The 18,061-nt window shown below is 51.4% G+C and overlaps 1 protein-coding gene across 1 annotated transcript; it reads left to right on the forward strand.

The window, feature by feature from the left end:
- Positions 1-535: 535 nt before the first annotated feature.
- On the forward strand, positions 536-17,401 carry LOC102995232 (ester hydrolase C11orf54 homolog). The gene is given in 6 exon segments (XM_024128633.1): positions 536-643; positions 759-968; positions 1,185-1,257; positions 16,271-16,342; positions 16,345-16,622; positions 17,201-17,401. Coding segments are annotated over 6 exon segments (942 nt in total).
- The last annotated feature ends 660 nt before the right edge of the window (positions 17,402-18,061 follow it).

Consider the following 18,061-nt stretch of genomic DNA (forward strand, 5'->3'; position numbering starts at 1 on the left):
GGATGCGCTGTCTTTCGTCGGGCAATCCTGTGCACACAGGAACTCCAACGCCCTGGGAGGGCAGTGGAACAGGGGAATGGATGCTGTCCGGGCAACCAGCAGTGTCCACTGAGGACCACGAAGAAGGCTCAGCCCAAGCCTGGATTTGCCAAGATTGACAGCATAAGGCGGGCAGGGCGATGCTTTCCATGCAGAGTCGGGTGCACTGGATGGAGCCCTGGCCTCGGGACCAGGTTGTGTGGAAAATGACGTCTTTAAGCTGTAGCGTCATCCCGCACCTGCGGGGTGCTCAGCTCTGAGCAGGGTAACTGAGGAGACGGCAGCTCAGCCTCCCAGCTCCGTTTGCGGGCCGCGTGCTGGAGGGCTTGGCCCCTTCTGCTGGGTCCTTCCCTCCACCCTTATTCTTGGGGAAGCTGAATGCTTAGAGTCCACTCCCCCCCGTGAGTCTGCCGTGTGTGGGGGATGCAACCCTGTGTTTACTTAGCGTCACCCTGCTCTGCTAGACCGTGCGCCCCCGGGAACAGCAGCCGGCTCCATGCTGCTCATCGGGGAGCCCCCGAGCCTGGCCCAGGTCTGGCCCCCCAGAGAGGTGCCCAGCACCCACCTGTTGGCCGATGGCCCAGCTGGTAAAGGAGCACAGCAAGTATCTGCATGTGGCTCCCTCACCCCCAAGCTGGGCGCTTGGTAACTTGCCATGTCCTCGAGATCAGGCAGCCTGCAAAGGGGGTCCCAGGTGCTGGGTGCCCCTGTCTGCCCAGGCTCAGACCTCCTGGCCAAGAGAGCCCTTCCCCTTCCTGAGCCTCAGCGTCTCCATTTTGATGACGTTCCGGATCTTTGCCGTCCTGGCTGTCTCAGAACTGGACGCTGTCTCGCCCTCGTGCGTTTGCAGGAGGCTGCAGGTGCTGCACCATGTCTGCTGGGAGCTGGCTGACGTGTACTGCAATAGAGCAGCAGAGCAGAGCTGGAAAGTGGGAATTCAGAGGACATCCACCCACATCATCACTGAGCTTCCTGCACTCTTCTTGGCCGTGTGTGTGGGCCTTGCACGGATGTGTGCATATGCTTGTTGGGACGGGTGTGTGTGTGTGTGTGTGTTTGTGTGTGTGGAGGGGAGCAGTGGGGCAGTTCAAGACCAAGCAGGGCCACGCAGCAGGGTGAGCTCATCCCTGGGGTGCTGCCCCCAGGTGGGCTCTCAGCTCATGAGAGGCGAGGCCACCGTGGGCCGGGGCAGTCTGGGAACCCCTCCTGAGGACACAGGTCTTGTTTGAGCTCCACAAACATTTAATTTAACAGACATGGCCTTAGCAGGGGCGGGAGTCAACCCAACTTGGAAGGCTGGCTCCTCCTGGTCCCAGCGTGTGACCTGACATTGTTCACATCCTCTACGGAGGCCCAGAGCCGTCATCTGCAAAATGAGTACCGGTTTCCTCCGGGCCGCTGTAACAAAGTGCGCAAACTCGGCTTAAAACAACAGAAATGTATTCTCTCAGAGTTCTAAAGGCCAGAAGTCCCAAACCAAGGTGTGTGGGCGGGACCGTGGTCCCTCCGGCAGCTGCAGGGGACCCCTTCCTTGCCTCTTCCTGGCTTCTGGTGGCTGCCGGCCATCCTTGGTGTTCCTTGGCTTGTAGCTGCGCCGGTCCAGTCTCTGCTTCCGTCATCCCGTGCCCCTCTCCCTGCGTGTCCGTGTCTTCACACGGCTGCCTTCTTACAAGGACACTGGTCATATTGGGTTATGGGGCCCACCCTGCTCCCCTTCCCGGCTTGCGGGGCTGCCTTGACCAGCTGGCTCCTCTGCAGGTGGACTGGTGGCCGGGTGCCAAGCAGGAGGGGTAAAGGAACTCCCTGAGTATGAGGTTGGGCAAGTCACTTGAGTGCCTGGATCTTGGTTTCCCCATCTGCAAAATGGGCTAACAGTCATCTCTATATTTCAAAGCGTGGTTGTGAGGATGGGTGCCTGCGTGTGCCAAGTATTCCACAAATCATTATTGTATTTGTTTCCTGGGGCAGTTGTAACAACGTAACCACAAATAGAGTGACGTAACAACAGACTCTTATTCTTCCATAGTTCTGAAGATCGAAGTCTGAAATCAAGGTGTTGGTAGGACCAGGCTTTCTCTGAGGAGAGAATCCTTCCATGCCTCTTCCTGGGTCCTGGTGTTTGCTGACATACCTTGTCATTTCGGGCTTGTAGGCACATCCCTCCAATCTCTGCCTCTGTCATCACGTGGATTCTCTCTGTGTATTTCTCCTCTCTGTTTGTTATGGATTAAATGTGTCCCCCACCCCAATAGTATATTGAAGTCTTAACCCCCAATGTGATGTTATTAGGAGGTGGAGTCTTTGGGAGGTAATTAGGGTTAGATGAGGTCATGAGGGTGGGGCCCCATGACAGGATTAGTGCCGTTATAAGAAAAGACACCACAGAACTTGCATGCTGGCACCCTGATCTTGGACTTGTGGCCTCCAGAACTGTGAGAAATATATGTCTGTTGTTTAAGCACCCCCTGCCCACCCCATCTGTGGTCTTTTGCTATGGCAGCCTGAACTGACCGGTTAACTCTCTCAGTGTCTGGTGTCTCTGTTTCTCTCGCCTCTCCTTCTGAGGACACCTGTCATATTGGACGAGGGCCAGCCCTGCTCCAGGATGCCTCATTTAACTCGATACACCTGAAGGGACTCTGGTTCCAAACAGGATCACATCCTGAGGTTCCAGGTGGATGTGGATTTCAGGGGGACATTTCAACACAGCACAGACGTTATCTTGTTTAATGTTTCATCCAGCCCAACAATTACCCAGTGAGATCAGAATTATCACCACCTTTTCTCAGATGAGGAAACTGAGGGCGCAAACAACTGCTGAGTGACAGATGTAGGACTTGTACTAGACATGAAACCAGGACACGACGAGGTAGGCGGGGAGTACCCGGGTCCCGAAATTCACGGTGCCTCTCCAGCTCTGCAAGCTACACAACTGGCCATAAAGAGGAAACCTGAAGGAAAAGAAAGAAAACTCAAATTGTCTCTGTATGTTTACAACCAAAGGGCCTCTCTGGGGAGTAGCGTATGAAATTTTAATATTTTAGGCAGGCAGGCAGTACTTCTTGTCTAGACATGGAGAAATGTTGAGATGCAGAATTATTTCCAATGCTCCAGCCAATGCAGCACGGTTCCTGCCTGTCCCCCCAGATTAGGGGGTGTCATTTACTGTGCATTTGTGGACATACATCACAGAGGCCCCAACTGCCCGCGGTGGCCTCAGCCGCTGCGTGTCACCGTGATGCAGTGGGACCGAGAGATGCCGGCTGGTGGGCTGTCTTTTCCCAGACAACTGAGCTGCTTACAAATCAATAAAAACAAGGTTGATTGGGTTGAGGGCTTTACCAGACTCGAGGCTCGCACCACTGTCAGAACGACAGTGACTGTGTAAGTAGGATCATTAAACCTGTAATTAAGCTCTCAGAAACATGGGGCAGGAAAGGGAAAGAGAGTAAGGGATGGGGTCGGGTTGGCGTTTCACATTGTTTTGCCATATTTCTCTCTTATTTGCCACCTGGAAAGGTAAGCAGAGCAGGCTCCTGCTGGTCGCTCCGCTGGGATGCTGAAGCTGGGGCTGGGGCACCTGACCTGCCCTCCTCTAAGCTGTGTGATCTTCAGCCAGTTCCTCCCCCTCTCTGTGCCTCAGAGTCCTCGTTTATAAAGTGGGCTCATGAATTGGTAGAATTGGTCTCTTCAACCCCAATAGTCCCCATGGGACCCGGACTGGAGATCCACGGAGGCCGAGGCTGGGAGACAGCTGAGGATGAGGACAGCCCTTGCAGCTCTCGGTGCCTCCTGCAGTGGCCATTTGAAGAGGGCACGCTGTGTGGTCAGCAGCAAGGGGTTCTCTCACCTGCAGACGGGGAAACTGAGGCTCAGAGCCGGGCTCCACCTGCAGCTCTCTCCCTGCTGCATCTTCATTCACCAAACATTTCCTTAGCATTGACCGTGTCCCGGGCCAGGTGCTGCCAGACCACGGCGGAGCCCCACAGAGCCACCAGGACACTGGAGGCTGGCAGAGCAGCTGGGACCCCACCTCACTAAACCTCTGCATCCCGTTGTTACTAAGATGCGGCCTGTCGATCGAGCAGCCACGTGTGCCCAGAGCCCCGTGTTGCTCCAGCCGCCGAGTGCTCCACTTCTAATCTGGGACGAGTGGACAGTGGGGTGAGGTGGCGAGCAACCCCCAGTGTCCTTGTTACAGAGCTGCCACAACCCTCCTGGGTGTCTCTGGCCTTCCTCCTTCTCTCTTGGGCCCTCCCATGGGGTGGTGTCTGGTAAAAACATACACTCTCCACCTTGTCTAAATGGCAGTCACAGAGGTAGCCCCGGGATGTGGGGCATTGCACCCTTGAGCCCTTATTCTATTCTACATTGTTTGTCACCCAAACCATGTGCTGCCTTTCTTCCAACATAACTGTGAAGCTCTCAGAAATGCTCGTGAGCAAGTCCACAAATTCTGAGGCTGGTGGGTGACCTGTTCACTTGTTGAGCGCCTACTGTGTACCAGGCTCTATGCTGAGGGCTCTCCTCTCAGCCTCAGCATGATCCTTTGAGGGAATAATGCTACTGTCCAGTTTTACAGACAATGGCGGTGAGGTGGGTGTGGCTAGTGGCCTCCCAGCTGTCCACAGCCGAATCCCCATAGCCTGTGAACATGTTACGTTTCGTGGCAAAGGAAGATTAGGTGGAATTAGAGTTGCTAATCAGCTGACCTGGAGATGGAAAGACGATCCTGGGTTATCAGGTGCCCCGGCGGAATCACAGGGTATTCATAAGTCAAAGAGGGAGGCAGGTGGGCAGCGTCAGAGTCCTGTGAGGTGAGGAAGACTCGGTGGCCATTGTTGGCTTTGAAGGTGGAGGAGGGGACCACGGTGAAGGCAGGGGGGCGGCTCTGGAAGGCAGCAACGGCAAAGAGAGGGGTTCTCCTCTAGAGCCCCCAGAAGGAATCAGCCCTGCCAACACCTTGATTTTAGCCCAGCGAGGCCCATTTTGGACTTCTGGCATCCAGAACTCTAGGATAATAATTTTGTCTTGTTTCCAGCCACTAAGTGTGTGGTAATTTGTCATCACAGCCATGGGAAACTGACTGCAGCTAAGTTCCTCAAGCTAGGTCACATATAGTAAATGGTGGGGCTGGATTTAAACCCAGACCTCAGGGATTGGTTCAGGGATGGACATGCAAACAAGGCTGGCACATCCAAAGCAATCCTGGGAGTTTCCTTGGAACAAACAGGAAGGGAAATCTCTTTCCATCAGGGCTGCTGAGGACAGTAGGTGCTAGCCTGGAGGGGTTGATTAGCTACCACTAGGTAAATGTCGTTCTGAATTACAGAATTGGGGTGAGAGGAAGAACAAGATGGTGACATTATTTGAGCCCCTGGATACCACCATTCCTGAATCCAACTCATCTTTACATTCCAAGAACAAAGAAATGTCCCTTTTTGCTCAAGCTGCTTTGAGCTGGGCTTTCTGTCTCTTACAACTGACAGATTCCTGGCAATCTCAGCATTTGGACATGGTTTTTGAAAACCTAAAGGATTGGAACTTGATTTTGATTTCCTCTGTGCAAACACGCCCACCCCGCCACCCTTTAGGTTTTCAGAGAGAGAGCAAAAAAGTCAGATGCCAAGGAGCCTTTGAATCATATAATCCTACAATGGCACAGCCTCTAGAAGCCTCTTAGTCCTTAGTTTTACACTTTTTACACTGCTACAGAGAGCGGGAGCGACTTGCCCACGGTGACACAGCTGCTAGGAGACAGCTGAGACCAAAATCTGGGTCTTTTCATCCCCACTCTACTCCTTTGCCTTCTGAAGTTCCACAAGAAAGGGCTTTGAGTGCATACTTTCTGGATGGTTTTCCTGTTGACAGGACTCAGGAAAGAACTAAGCTTGTCCAGCCTTGATTTTGCCACACTCATAATATGGCTCACATTTGCTTGTGGTCGAGTCTTTAGAAGTCGGCTTTCTGGCTGGGCCACTCTCCAGCCCAGGACTCGCCTGGAAGTCACTTGTGGGGTCTGCCCATCTGGTCAGCTGTGGTTGTTCAGTTAATATTTCCCAGACTAGGCTTTCTTCCTGGTCCCCAAACTCTCTGACCCCCTCAAAGATCTGAGAAGGGAGGAATGTGTCAGGAGTGGGTCTCGCAGCCATCCTGGTTTCTTTGCTGGTTACCTGCCCCGCTTCGAGGAATCCGATGGCTTCACTTAATGTGCAGCCAGGAGCCAAGAGGTCCAGACCCCAGGTTGGTGCTAAAAATGCCAGCTGTGTCCAAAGCGGGCACCAGGTCCCACCCACCGACCAGCCCAGGTGGAAGCACACCCTCTGCTCCTCCTCCTGGCTCACTCTTTTGTTTTTGCCAGCCTCGCCACCATTTACAGAAAATCTTTTTGCATCCCCTCCCTTGTTCATGGTGGAGGTCCATCCTCCTCTTTCTGGGAGTGGTCTGAGCAGATTCCCAGTCTCTGATCATGAGCCGGATATTTACTGAGCACTTACTAAGTGCAAGGAAGCTTCTGTCAGTATTAGTATCAGTATTAGTTTAATCCTATGAGGTGGATACAAGTCTCGTCCCATTTTAGATCCTAGGGAATGTGCCCAGGTGCGTGGAGTGACTCTCTTAGGACAGCACAGCTGGGAAGGGGCAAAAGTGGGGGCAAAGCTGGCATCAGTCTTACTCTGTCCATTTTACTGTTGAGGAAACTGAGACCCCAGAATGGGGAAGTGACTTGCTCAAAGTCACACAGCAAGTGAGTGGCTGAGATGTGCTCAGAGTTCCTGTTTCCTGACTCCCGGATTTCTCTCTCCCCCTGGGGTCCCACAGGGCCCCGGGCAGCAGACCTGGTAGAGCATGTGGACGGCCTCCACCATGGCCACCAAGGGTCCCTTCTGAAACCTGCCTCGGCTATGGTGGTTAGAAACCCTCCCTGGGTGGGGATCCTGCACTGCAGTGGGCGGTTCTATCCAGCCCATGGTTCGCAGCGACCCCCTCCACCAGGGCACCCCACCTGCCCCATCATGACCCCCAAGAACTGCAGTGCTCCTGGGGTGGGCTGTGGAGAGCACAGCCTGATGCTTTGCTTGAAGCTTTAAAAAAAGTTTCCATTCAAGGTGGATTCTCTCCTCTTGGAAAGAGAGAATCCACCTTCTAGTGGGAGAAGCAGATCGTTGCTGTGGCTATTTCCCATGAGGAAGTCGCGAAAACAGAGCGGGAAGCTGGGCTGGGGGGAGGGGTCGGGGAATCTTGAGGTGAAGGGGCAGGGAAGGCCTCTCTAGGGAGGTGACATTGAGGTAAAACCTGAACAATGATCAGGAGGTGGCCACGAAAATATCGAAGAGCTCCAGGCAGAGAGAACAGCAAGTGCAAAGGCCCTGAGGTAGGAATGAGCTTGTCTTACTGGAGACTCCATAAAGTCAGTGAATGAGGGGGTGGGTGGTCAGAAATGAAGTCAAAGAGACAGACCTTCTTAAATAGAGAAAATAACCTATCAGTGATGTACTCTACCACCCAAATATCCAGGGTGTGGGGGGAAGGGGACTTAGGTTTATGGCAGGTACATCACATGACACATACGGCATTCCGTGCCACTCTTGTATTAACTGGTGAGGTGAGAACTCTCATCACCCCCATTTAGCAGAAGAGGAGCCTGAGGGTCAAGGAAGTGGGATGGCCCGTGGAAGCCATCGCTGACCAGGCTGGCTGCTGATGGGGCTTGTGGGCTGAAGGAGGCTCTTTGCTGAAAATGCAAAGTCCAGGGGAGCTTTCTTGCCCGGCGTCTTAGCTTTCCTCTGTATCACAACGTGGTTCCTCTTTTCCTATTTCCAGCCAAACGTTTTGGAAACTCTGGGAGGTGTCAACCCATACAGCCTCCAGAGGCTTCTGGGACTGCTTGTGCAAAACTAGTGGGAGGGGGGGTACTGATTTCTGCCAGCCTTTCCTCGCTCAGACATGGGGTGTTGCGACTCTCCCTCTCAAGGGAGAGGGGATCTGGGGATCTGGAAAGCACCTCTCTGGGTGCCGGCTTTCCGGAGAGTCTGAAAAACAGCGTTCCACAGTAAGGAACTGAATGAAAGCAGGCGCTGTTTTGGCAACGTGTACAGATCACTCACAACTGGTTTGACGGGGGATGGCGCCCGGGAGGCCCATGAGCCCTGGCGCCCAGCCTGAGGATGGCTCCTTGCATGTTTGCTGGGGGTGTGTAACCCATGGAAGCTGCATCCGGCATCTCCCGGGTGCTCCCCTGTGCTTGGCCCAGGTGTGACGGGACCCAGATCGACCTGTGCCGGGTGGGAAGCCAGGATGGGCACGTGAAAAGATCTGGTCTTTTGTTCACAAATATTTCTTGGTACTTCCTTTGTGCCAGAACCTATCAGCACCAGGATGCGGCCACAGGCAGGACTGATGGAGTCTTTTCTCCCGAAGCTCATGTTCTACTGGGAGAGCCACAAGCCATATAAAGAAACAAATAAAAATACGCTACCCAGGAGTGACACGTGATGGGAGGGGATAAGGTGAGCAGAGGAGAAAGGGGGGGTCGTGGAACACCACTCTGAGGAGGTGGCCTTCGTGGGGAGACCTGAATCGAGAGGGAAGACCCCCCCCGGGGAAAGACGAAATGACACGGGGCCTCATGCACCAAGTTGGTGCTATCTGCCAGCTGTGCCCCCGCCTTGAGGCCCATTTCACAGATCAGTAAGCGGAGACACAGAGAACCAAAGTAACTTGCCAAGGATATAGAGCCAAGAAGTGAACCCAAGCCCTCTGGCTCCAGGGCCCACACAGAGAACCACTAGGCTGCACAGCCTCTCGAAGATACCTAGGGACACAGGGTCCTACCCAGGATACCCACCGTAGCCTGTGTGGCTCCGAATCAAGTCCCTGTACGCATCTAAAGACCAAGCGGGGGCGGGGGCTGGGCAGCACCAGCCTGATGGATGGAAAGCTGGCCCTACCTCCTCCCTCGTGCCATGTGTCCCCCCATTTCTGGGTGCTCTCAGGGGGGACCTCGAGCAGGTTCAGAGGGGAGGCTACCAGTGACAGCTCCCCACATTAAGTGTGGCAAAGCGCTGGGTATTTTGTTTCCAATCTGTCAGAGACCTGGAGGTAACCCCTTGGTGCCCAGGCCTGGCTATGCACTGGTCACGTGCTCGGATGTCACTGTGGCGTCAAATCGCTATAGAGCTTTTTAAACACTCTCATCGTGAACGGGTAACGAGGTCCCGAGGTGAGATGTGCGACGCTAGCGTCCCTGCACAGCATCCAACATCCACTGGCCTCCGGAGTCTGGCCGCACTGGTCCCCTCCAGCAGCCTGAGAGCCACCAGCCGGTCTCACCAATGGCATCTGGGAACAAGAGAACCCGGGCTGAGGCTCTGTTCCTAAATGCCTCCAAAGCCCCGAGCCTCTGGTTCCCAGCGTGGTTTGAGTTCTGTGCTTCTGGGAAAAGGCAGGGAGCGACGCCTCGCTGCTGGCTCTGGCTGTGGACTCTGTGCTGGTCTTTGTGAGACCCGGCAGACAGGCGCAGCTACTGTGGGGCTGGCTGACCCGATTCAAGTGATTCCATCAACTTCCGGCCCTTAAGCAGCTGTCCACCATCCAACCATTACTACGTCCCAGCCCCTGCGCCTTGCCTCCAGCTCAGCCTCACATCGGAACTGTCCCTTCTCCCGGGAACACGCCTCTGGATGGCCCACCCGGCCACGCGGGAGGAGGGGGTGGGTCCGACCGCCTGCCCCAGCCCAGCCAGCCCCAAACATCTCTTCCCTGGAGCCGGGCCAAAGCGGCCTCAGGACTGGAGGGCACGGTCAGCCCCGGGCAGGAGAGGGTGGACGGCTCATGGCGGCCCAACGGAGCAGAAACATGAGAAAATGAAGTTCACTGCACTAAACTTCAGGCAGGAAAAGCATTGACTCTTACCCCTGCCTCAGCCAATTTTGTTTTCCCCCGGAAAGCAACCACTGAACTTTTTCTACTTTCAGTCCCCAAACTAATTAAATCATGTATTGGGTTTGGGTTTTATTGGGAGACGGACACCATTCATGCTTTGTTTTCTCACTTAGGCTCTCAGTGATCTCATCAACCAAGTTGGGGTGTCCTCAGGGCTGGGACCTCCTGCGCCTCCTCTCTTTGCCCCAAGTCCCTCGCTGTTTCAGAAACAGTCAAAAGAAATCCTCCAGCATGAGCTCACAGGAGGCTTGGGGGTAACGTGAGTCTGACTGGGTCTTGGCACAAATGCTGTGGATGCTTCATTTTTAAAAAAATTAGTTAATTAATTATTTTTGGCTGCGTTGGGTCTTCGTTGTTGTGCGCGGGCTTCCTCTACTCGCGGCGAGCTGGGGCTACTCTTGGTTGCGGTGCGCGGGCTTCTCATTGCGGTGGCTTCTCTTGTTGCAGAGCGCGGGCTCTAGGTGCGCGGGCTTCAGTAGTTGTGGCACGTGGGCTCAGTAGTTGTGGCGCAAGGGCTTAGTTGCTCCGCGGCACGTGGGATCTTCCCAGACCAGGGATCGAACCCACGTCCTCTACATTGGCAGGCGGATTCTTAACCACTGCGCCACCAGGGAAGTCCCGTGGCTGCTTCATTTTAACGTGGAAATGTTATAAAGTCCGTGGCAGCAGGACCCCCAGACCAAGGCCCTCTGGGTGGTCTTGCTGTAGATCAACACTGGTGTCTTTGGCCACACGTGTCCCTAGAGGATGTTCCAGAGCTTGACCCTGTGTGGGAGGCATTACCTTGAACACTGAACACAGGACGGTGTGCGGCAAGGCAGGGTGGAAGTGGTTGATTGTCTGGGACTCCAGAGGTCACAGGCTAAAATATCACCAATAAAGGCACCGACGTGGCCGGAGCCACCTCAGTAAAGGGTGCTGGGGGGGTCTGCAGGTTACAGCACCCTGGGGAGAGGGGTGAACTCAGGCTCACCGCCCAGATGGGAGTGATGCTGTATGGTGTTTAGAGCACAGAGTACTCTCCAGAACTCTTGGCTTAGGCTCCTACAGCTCTTGTAAGTTTATAAGAGTAAATACAAACATGCTATTTGAAAAATAAAGAAATAAAATACATGTTATGAAGTCACTTTGAAGGACGGAGGGGAAAAGCTGCAAAGGGACACATCCATTCTTTATAAGGCACTTTATGATCACCTCCTTTCTGAAATGTCTACTGGAAATACGTTATATTAAGATGCAAAGCTATTTGTTCAAGTTATCACTGCAGCTGAAAAACATAGTATTTTTCCCACTTTTTTTTTTTTTAACTCTCATCACTAAGAAAATTGAAGTAGAAAATCCAGCAGACTATTATGCTTCGTGGAGTGGTGTCATGTCTGCAGGCTTCTCCGATGCTCGCGGTGGCCTCTAATTAGATTCGGGGTTCTCTATATGTGGGGGCCTCAGTCTAATGCAATTTGAAAGCTAATCATGCTTAATTAGGTTGTACTATTAGGAAACAGCCAAGCAAATGGAAGAATTGTGACTCATGCTTGGGAAACTTACAAAAGCAATATCACAAAACACACTGTTACTAGTGGGGAGAAGCACAAAAGTCACTCGCCTTCTGTTTGAATGACTGGATATGCATCCATGCTGGAGAGGCACCGAGGGTCGTCCCTTCTCTAGGGGGCCAAGTTCTCAAGGTGTACGGGCTACATCTGGCTGCCTCCTCTCAGAATGGAGGGGACTTTGTTTCAGGCAGTGATCTGGAGAAATTTCTTGCACTTTGCTGCAAGATGTGAAACAGACACATTTATGCCTCATTTTATTGGGGCGTGTGGTTCAAAAGCGGCTGAAACCCGGGGTAGGGGGAGGCTGTCACTGTGCTGATACGTCCACGTGTCATGGCTTAAAGACCTGCAGGAAAGTAGCTGAAAGACATGTGCCTTGTAGACGGCACAAGTCCAAGCTCAAGGTTAATTCACCTCCGGACAGTTGGGAAAGCTCAGAGGCCTGGGGAGGAAACCTCTTGTGTTTCCAGCTCTCTGAATTTATATCAACCAGGTTCATCTTCACAGAAGTGAAAAGAGGTTCTCAATTCCCCACCTGTTGATAAGAGCATAAGGATTCCAGTTCAGCCATTAGATCAATTTCTGACCAAGGACGCTAAAAGAGAGCTTCCCCTCACCTCCTCTGTGCTTTTATTTCTCATTGGCAAAGTGAGTGTCAGAAAAATGAATGAACACGTCACTCCTCAAATATTCATTGCCAGGCACTGGGATTAAAATAATGAATAAGACATGTTCCTGTCCTCAAAGAGCAAGGATTCTTTAGAAAGCAGAGCCTGAGGCAAGGATTAGGTGCCTTCTGCTGTACTGGGTAGCAGCAAGCCCAGGGCAGGGGCGGTGATGGAGAGGGAGGTGAGGCGGTGAGGGAGGATTTGCTGGGCGGTGATGCAGGGCACTGGCTGCCACACTCCAAGTGCTGAGGAGGGACAGAGCGGGGTGCCCGGCAGGTGCGTTCACCCAGCACACGAACTTCCCTGGAAGGGCTGCAAGGAGGAACCGCATCTCCAAGGAGTCACAGGAGAGAGAAAGGAGAAAGCGTTCTGCCCGGCTCCCCCGCAACACACTTCCTCCCCAGGCACCTCATCCAGCCCCTCTGGGCTGCTAGAAAAGCCAGGGTCCCCTCTGTGTGGAATCTCATCCACGTATGGAAGTGGAGGTGTGGGCTGGTGTCATCCAAGAGGGAAGGAAGGGGCACCTGGGAGAATCTGAGAAGGGACAAGAAGCTTGTGACCCAACACAGGGAGACAGACAGGTGAAGACGCAGGTGCACGTGTCCGAGGGGGTGTGGAGAGGGGGCATCTCACAGTCTGCGAGGTTCAGACGGACCTTATTCCAGGAGGAAGGAACATGTATCCCGACACTGGAAAGATGAGTGGGATTTGACCAGGGGAAGGATGGGGCAGGGACAGTGTTCCAGGCAGCAGGTCCAGGTAGGCAAAAGTAGGTAGGCTGGAAGGTGCAGGGGGCGACTGGAGCAGGAAGAAGGCTAGGATGAGCCTGCAGAAGTGGGGAGCACAGCCAGACCACGCCCGACCTCGTCAGCCTGGGAAGGGCTTGGATTTTACCCCCAGCAGCGGGGAGCTCCCCTCCAAGCAGCCGGGGCCCTGGCCCTCGGCTCTCAGCACCGGGAATCTGCTTCTCTTTTACCTTTCTGGCTTTGCTCTCCTTCCCTCTGGGCTGGGAGCTCAGGGGAATTTAGAGCAGCTGTCTCCAGACACCAGGGGTGAGAAAGTCCAGTCTTCCCCGTGCTAGCCTCATAACAAGTCACCGTCACACCTTGCCGGCCTCGGGGGACATCAGCACTGTGCCGAGAGCTGGCAGCCTCACTCGTCTGCTGGCCCAGGATCAGCAAAAAGGAGGGCAGGGAGGCAGGTGTGGACAGGGCTGGAGGCGTGGGCGGCCAGCTCTGCTGTCCTGGCTGGTTGGCTAAGGAGGGCCCGTGATGTGAGGCCAGCTCAGCCTCTGGTGGGGGACCTGGGGATGTGGCTCGGGTGGGTCCTGTCGTCTCTCTCAGGTCGCCTCTGGAGTTAGCTGAGCACGGATCCGCTTGGTCGCTATGGTTCAGAGATGCCCACCAGAATTTCCCTCCTCTCTTCCTGGGTATTGGATGAGGGATGGGCAAGTGACCCACACTGGACCAATCAGAAGTCTGAGATCGAGGCTCTGAGATGTTGCATAAATGAAGCTCAGTCTCTGGGTGCAGTGCGCAGAATAATGGCCCCCAAAGAAGTCCAAGCCCTAATCTCTGGAACCTATGAATATGTCACCTTATGTAGCAAAAGGGATTTTGCGGACGTGATGAAGAATCTTAAGATGGGAAAATTATCCTGGATTGTCTGAATGGGCCCCATATATTCATAGAGTCCTTATAAGAGGGAGGCAGGAGGATGAGAGGGAGAGAACGTGAGGCCAGAAGCAGAGGTTGGAGTGATGATTTTGCTGCCTTTGAAGATAGAGGAAGGGGCCACAAGCCAAGGAATGCATCAGCCTCTAGAAACTGGAAAAGGCAAAGAAGCAGATTCTCCCCTAGAGCCTCGGGGAGGGAAGACAGCCCTGATACACCTGAATTTTGGTCCAGTAAGAACCATTTCAGAATTCTGACCTCCTGAACTGTAAGAGAATAAATCCATGCTGTTTTAAACCACTCAGGTTGCGGCAACTTGTTAGAGCAGCAAAGGGAACTGAACGCGCCGGGCACGTGGGTCCTTGCTGTCGGAGCGCCTTCATTTCAGAACAATGTCACGCTCCCCTCGTCAGAGATGTGGGGCTTGACATTGCTTGTAGGATTCTGGGGGTGATGCCTTCTGCGTTGCCCCTGGCTTGTGGCCTTCCCTGCAGCCAGGCATCTACACTGCCTGATTCTCCCGCCAGCTCGGCCTCCTGGAGCTGCAGAGTATTTGTGTTACACTCTCCTCACCACAAAATAACTGACGGCTGCTGTTGGATTAGCCTTGGGTTTCCTCGTCCGCAGTGGTTGAAGTTTCCCCGAGTTTGGAATCAACCGTTACTCTGATGGCACTTTCGGCGGGCCTCTCATTTCTGCTGTATGTCTGTGACCTGGCAGGTGGCCTTCCTTCCTCCTCCCCTCCCTCCTTCCTTCTCCCTGTGAACACACACAAAGTGCAGCCTGATGAAATTTCACATGTGCACACACCTGTGTCATCACCACCTAGGTCACTCAGACCATTTCCAGCACCTCTTCTGTTGACCCTTAAGCCCCCAAAGGTAACCTCTGTCCTGACTTCTATCACCGTAGATCTGTGTTGCCTGTTCTTGATCGTCACGTAAAGTGAGATGAGATGGGGAAACTGACTCTTGTAAAATGTACATCTGGCTTCTTTCACTGGGCGATCCATCAGTGTCTTGTGGACCAGTAGCTCATGCACCACTGCTGGGTAGTGTCCACCGTGTGGCTGTATCACAGTTTGTCCATTCTCCTGTGGATGCACGTTTGGGTTCTTTCCAGATTTGGGCTACAATGAATAGAGCTGCTTCCAACATTCATGTGCAGGTCTTTGTCTGGACATTTGCCCTCTTTTCTGTTAGGGGTGTTTCTAGGAATGGAATTGCTGGGTCGTAGGGTAGTTGTATATTTGGTCTGCATTCTTTTTTGATTACTCTCTTGCTGGTTGGATCTCACTGTCAAAAAATTGACTCCAGTTCTCTTTCCAAAACTCTCCCCAAGGAGTTTTCTCCAGGGATGTGTGTGCTCTTGTGTGTGGAGCATATACCCACTGTGTTGATTTGAACATCTTGCTTACATGTAACGTTTCCAGGTCACATCCACGGCCCGTCTGGACTTTGTGGAAGTTGTTTTCTGGTGCAACGTGTTTCTGTGGAAAAGTCAGGTCAGCTCAAATATTTCCCTCCTTTTCCCTGATCTGTTTTCCTGCTTCAATGTTTGAAGAAGTCTTTCTCTGTCTTTGGAATTCAATTGTTCAATTACGGCATATCTCGGTGTTGGGCATTTTAAATAAAAGTTTCTTGGAACATATGAGTTTTTTAAGTATAAAGTTTCAGAGGTTTTTCTTCATTTCAGGGAAAGTTTCCTGCTTCATGTCTTTGAATACATTGTCACTGTTGGCCTTTGTAATCCAGGGACACCCCCAAACCCTTATATCGCATCTCCTGCAACAGGCCTCCACCTCTGTTAGCTTCCCTCAACTTTGATTTCTTTGCCCTTCTCATGTGTATTCATTTTATCTCATGCCTTTTCTCTCTGTTAATATTTGCTTTCCAGCTGTATCTGTTGTGTTCTCTGTCATTTAAAATTTTATTTCTTAGTTATGTAAAAATTTTAAAAAAAATCTGTTCCCTTTGGTCAGTTTATATCTTAAATAGGATTTGAAAATCATTTTGTCTTCCAGCATTTGTTTTACTGAATGCATAATTTTTATTAATTTTTTCTAGAGGGTGAAGCAACTGAGAGAAATTCTCTTCTGTTTCCGGAGACACATTTTCTTCTTGGTTGGGCTCTTTTTTTAAAAAAATACATTTATTTATTTTTTATTTATTTATTTTTGACTGTGTTGGGTCTTCATTGCTGCACGCGGGCTGTCTCTAGTTGCAGTGAGCTGGAGCTACTTTTCGTTGTGATGCGCGAGCTTCTCATCGCAGTGGCTTCTTTCGTTGTGGAGCACAGGCTCTAGGCACGCGGGCTTCTGTAGTTGTGGCACGCGGGCTCAGTAGTTATGGCCTGCGGGCTCTAGAGCACAGGCTCAGTAGTTGTGGAAAAGGTGTCTGTGGGAAAACTAGAATTGCAGAAGTAGGAGGTGTGCCTTACTTATTGCCTCTTATAAATAAAAAAAAGTTTATTATCTAAATAAAATTGCAAAAGAAATCCAGCTTCCTGGAGCTTTTGTTCTTAGAGCAGGAGCAGGCCCATCTCAGACTCTTGGATTCAATTCTGAGTTTATGCCAGTTGTTCAAACAGAAAGTGAGCACAAACCTCCTGTGAATGGAAGTTACTTTGCTCCTGTTAACGCTGCAGAGGGAGGGTGCCTACTAGAGAAATACAGTGAGAAATATCATGATTTGGGGTGTGCATTACTGGCTAATCTTTTTGCCAGTGAAGGCCAACCTGGAAAGGTGATTTTGTTCTAAAATTGCAGCATTCTCCAAAAGTTCTCAGATAGCTAAAATGTTGAATGCTTACTGCTACGACTGTAGTTTTCTTAAGAAAATACAAAGCTACCCAAGTCCCAAACCTCTTGAAATAACCCAGTTATAAAAGATTCAGAAAATACTACAGGCAGAGGGAGAGTCTCATTTAAAACTAAGGTTAAGAATAATACTTTGGGCTTCCCTGGTGGCTCAGTGGTTAAGAATCCGCCTGTCAATGCAGGGGGACATGGGTTTGAGCCCTGGTCTGGGAAGATCCCACATGACATGGAGCAACTAAGCCCATGTGCCCTGCACCACAGCTACTGAGCCTGCACTCTAGAGCCCGTGTGCCACAACTACTGAAGCCCGCGCGCCTAGAGCCTGTGCTCCGCAACGAGAGAAGCCACTGCAATGAGAAGGCTGAGTACTGCAATGAAGAGCAGCCCCCTCTGGCCGCAACTAGAGAAAGCCCACGCGCAGCAATGAAGACCCAATGCAAACAAAAATTAAAAAGAAAAGAAAAATATTTAGTAAGTGATAGCATTTTTCCAAGGAACTAAAAGGTCATTGAGGTGAAAGCCAAAAGAAGAACTGGAAAACTTAACTTCGTGACTTGTATGAGACAGACTCTTGAAAAACATTATGGAGATAAGCCTGTAGGAATGGGAGGTGCTTTCGTGATTCAGAAGGGAAAAGTGAAGACTCACATTATGCTGGCAGAATTTTCTTCCTGCCCATTGGACTCTGATGCTCTGTCACATTGATAAACCAATAGAGACCCATTCATTTGGGTGAGATTAAATCAACTGATACTCATTTGACTGATTAACTCATTAATTGATACTCATATAAAGCCTAATAGAAATGATCTCACTACTTAAGCCCTATTTTTTTCGGCCTTTGAAATGAAATGTATGTCGACACTGTGCTCTGTATTACTTCCCAGATCTATCTGAAAGGGATTATTGGGAACAAAGACACATGACGGAGATGTTTTCCATTCTTTTATTCTAAAAATCTGTCATGTTTATAATTCAATATAAACAGGATTAAGAATCAAGTGATTATTAATAAACCTACCTAAGGGGACAAAAGACCTGTATGCAGAAAACTATAAGACACTGATGAAAGAAATTAAAGATGATACAAACAGAGAGATATACCATGTTCTTGGATCGGAACAATCAACATTGTGAAAATGACTATCATTGACAATAGCCAGGACATGGAAGCAACCTAAGTGTCCATCATCAGAAGAATGGATAAAGAAGATGTGGCACATGTATACAATGGAATATTACTCAGCCATAAAAAGAAACAAAATTGAGTTATTTGTAGTGAGGTAGATGGACCCAGAGTCTGTCATACAGAGTGAAGTAAGTCAGAAAGAGAAAAACAAATACTGTATGCTAACACATATATAT

Source organism: Physeter macrocephalus, chromosome 14, assembly GCF_002837175.3.
Source record: "Physeter macrocephalus isolate SW-GA chromosome 14, ASM283717v5, whole genome shotgun sequence".
Classification (NCBI taxonomy): domain Eukaryota; kingdom Metazoa; phylum Chordata; class Mammalia; order Artiodactyla; family Physeteridae; genus Physeter; species Physeter macrocephalus.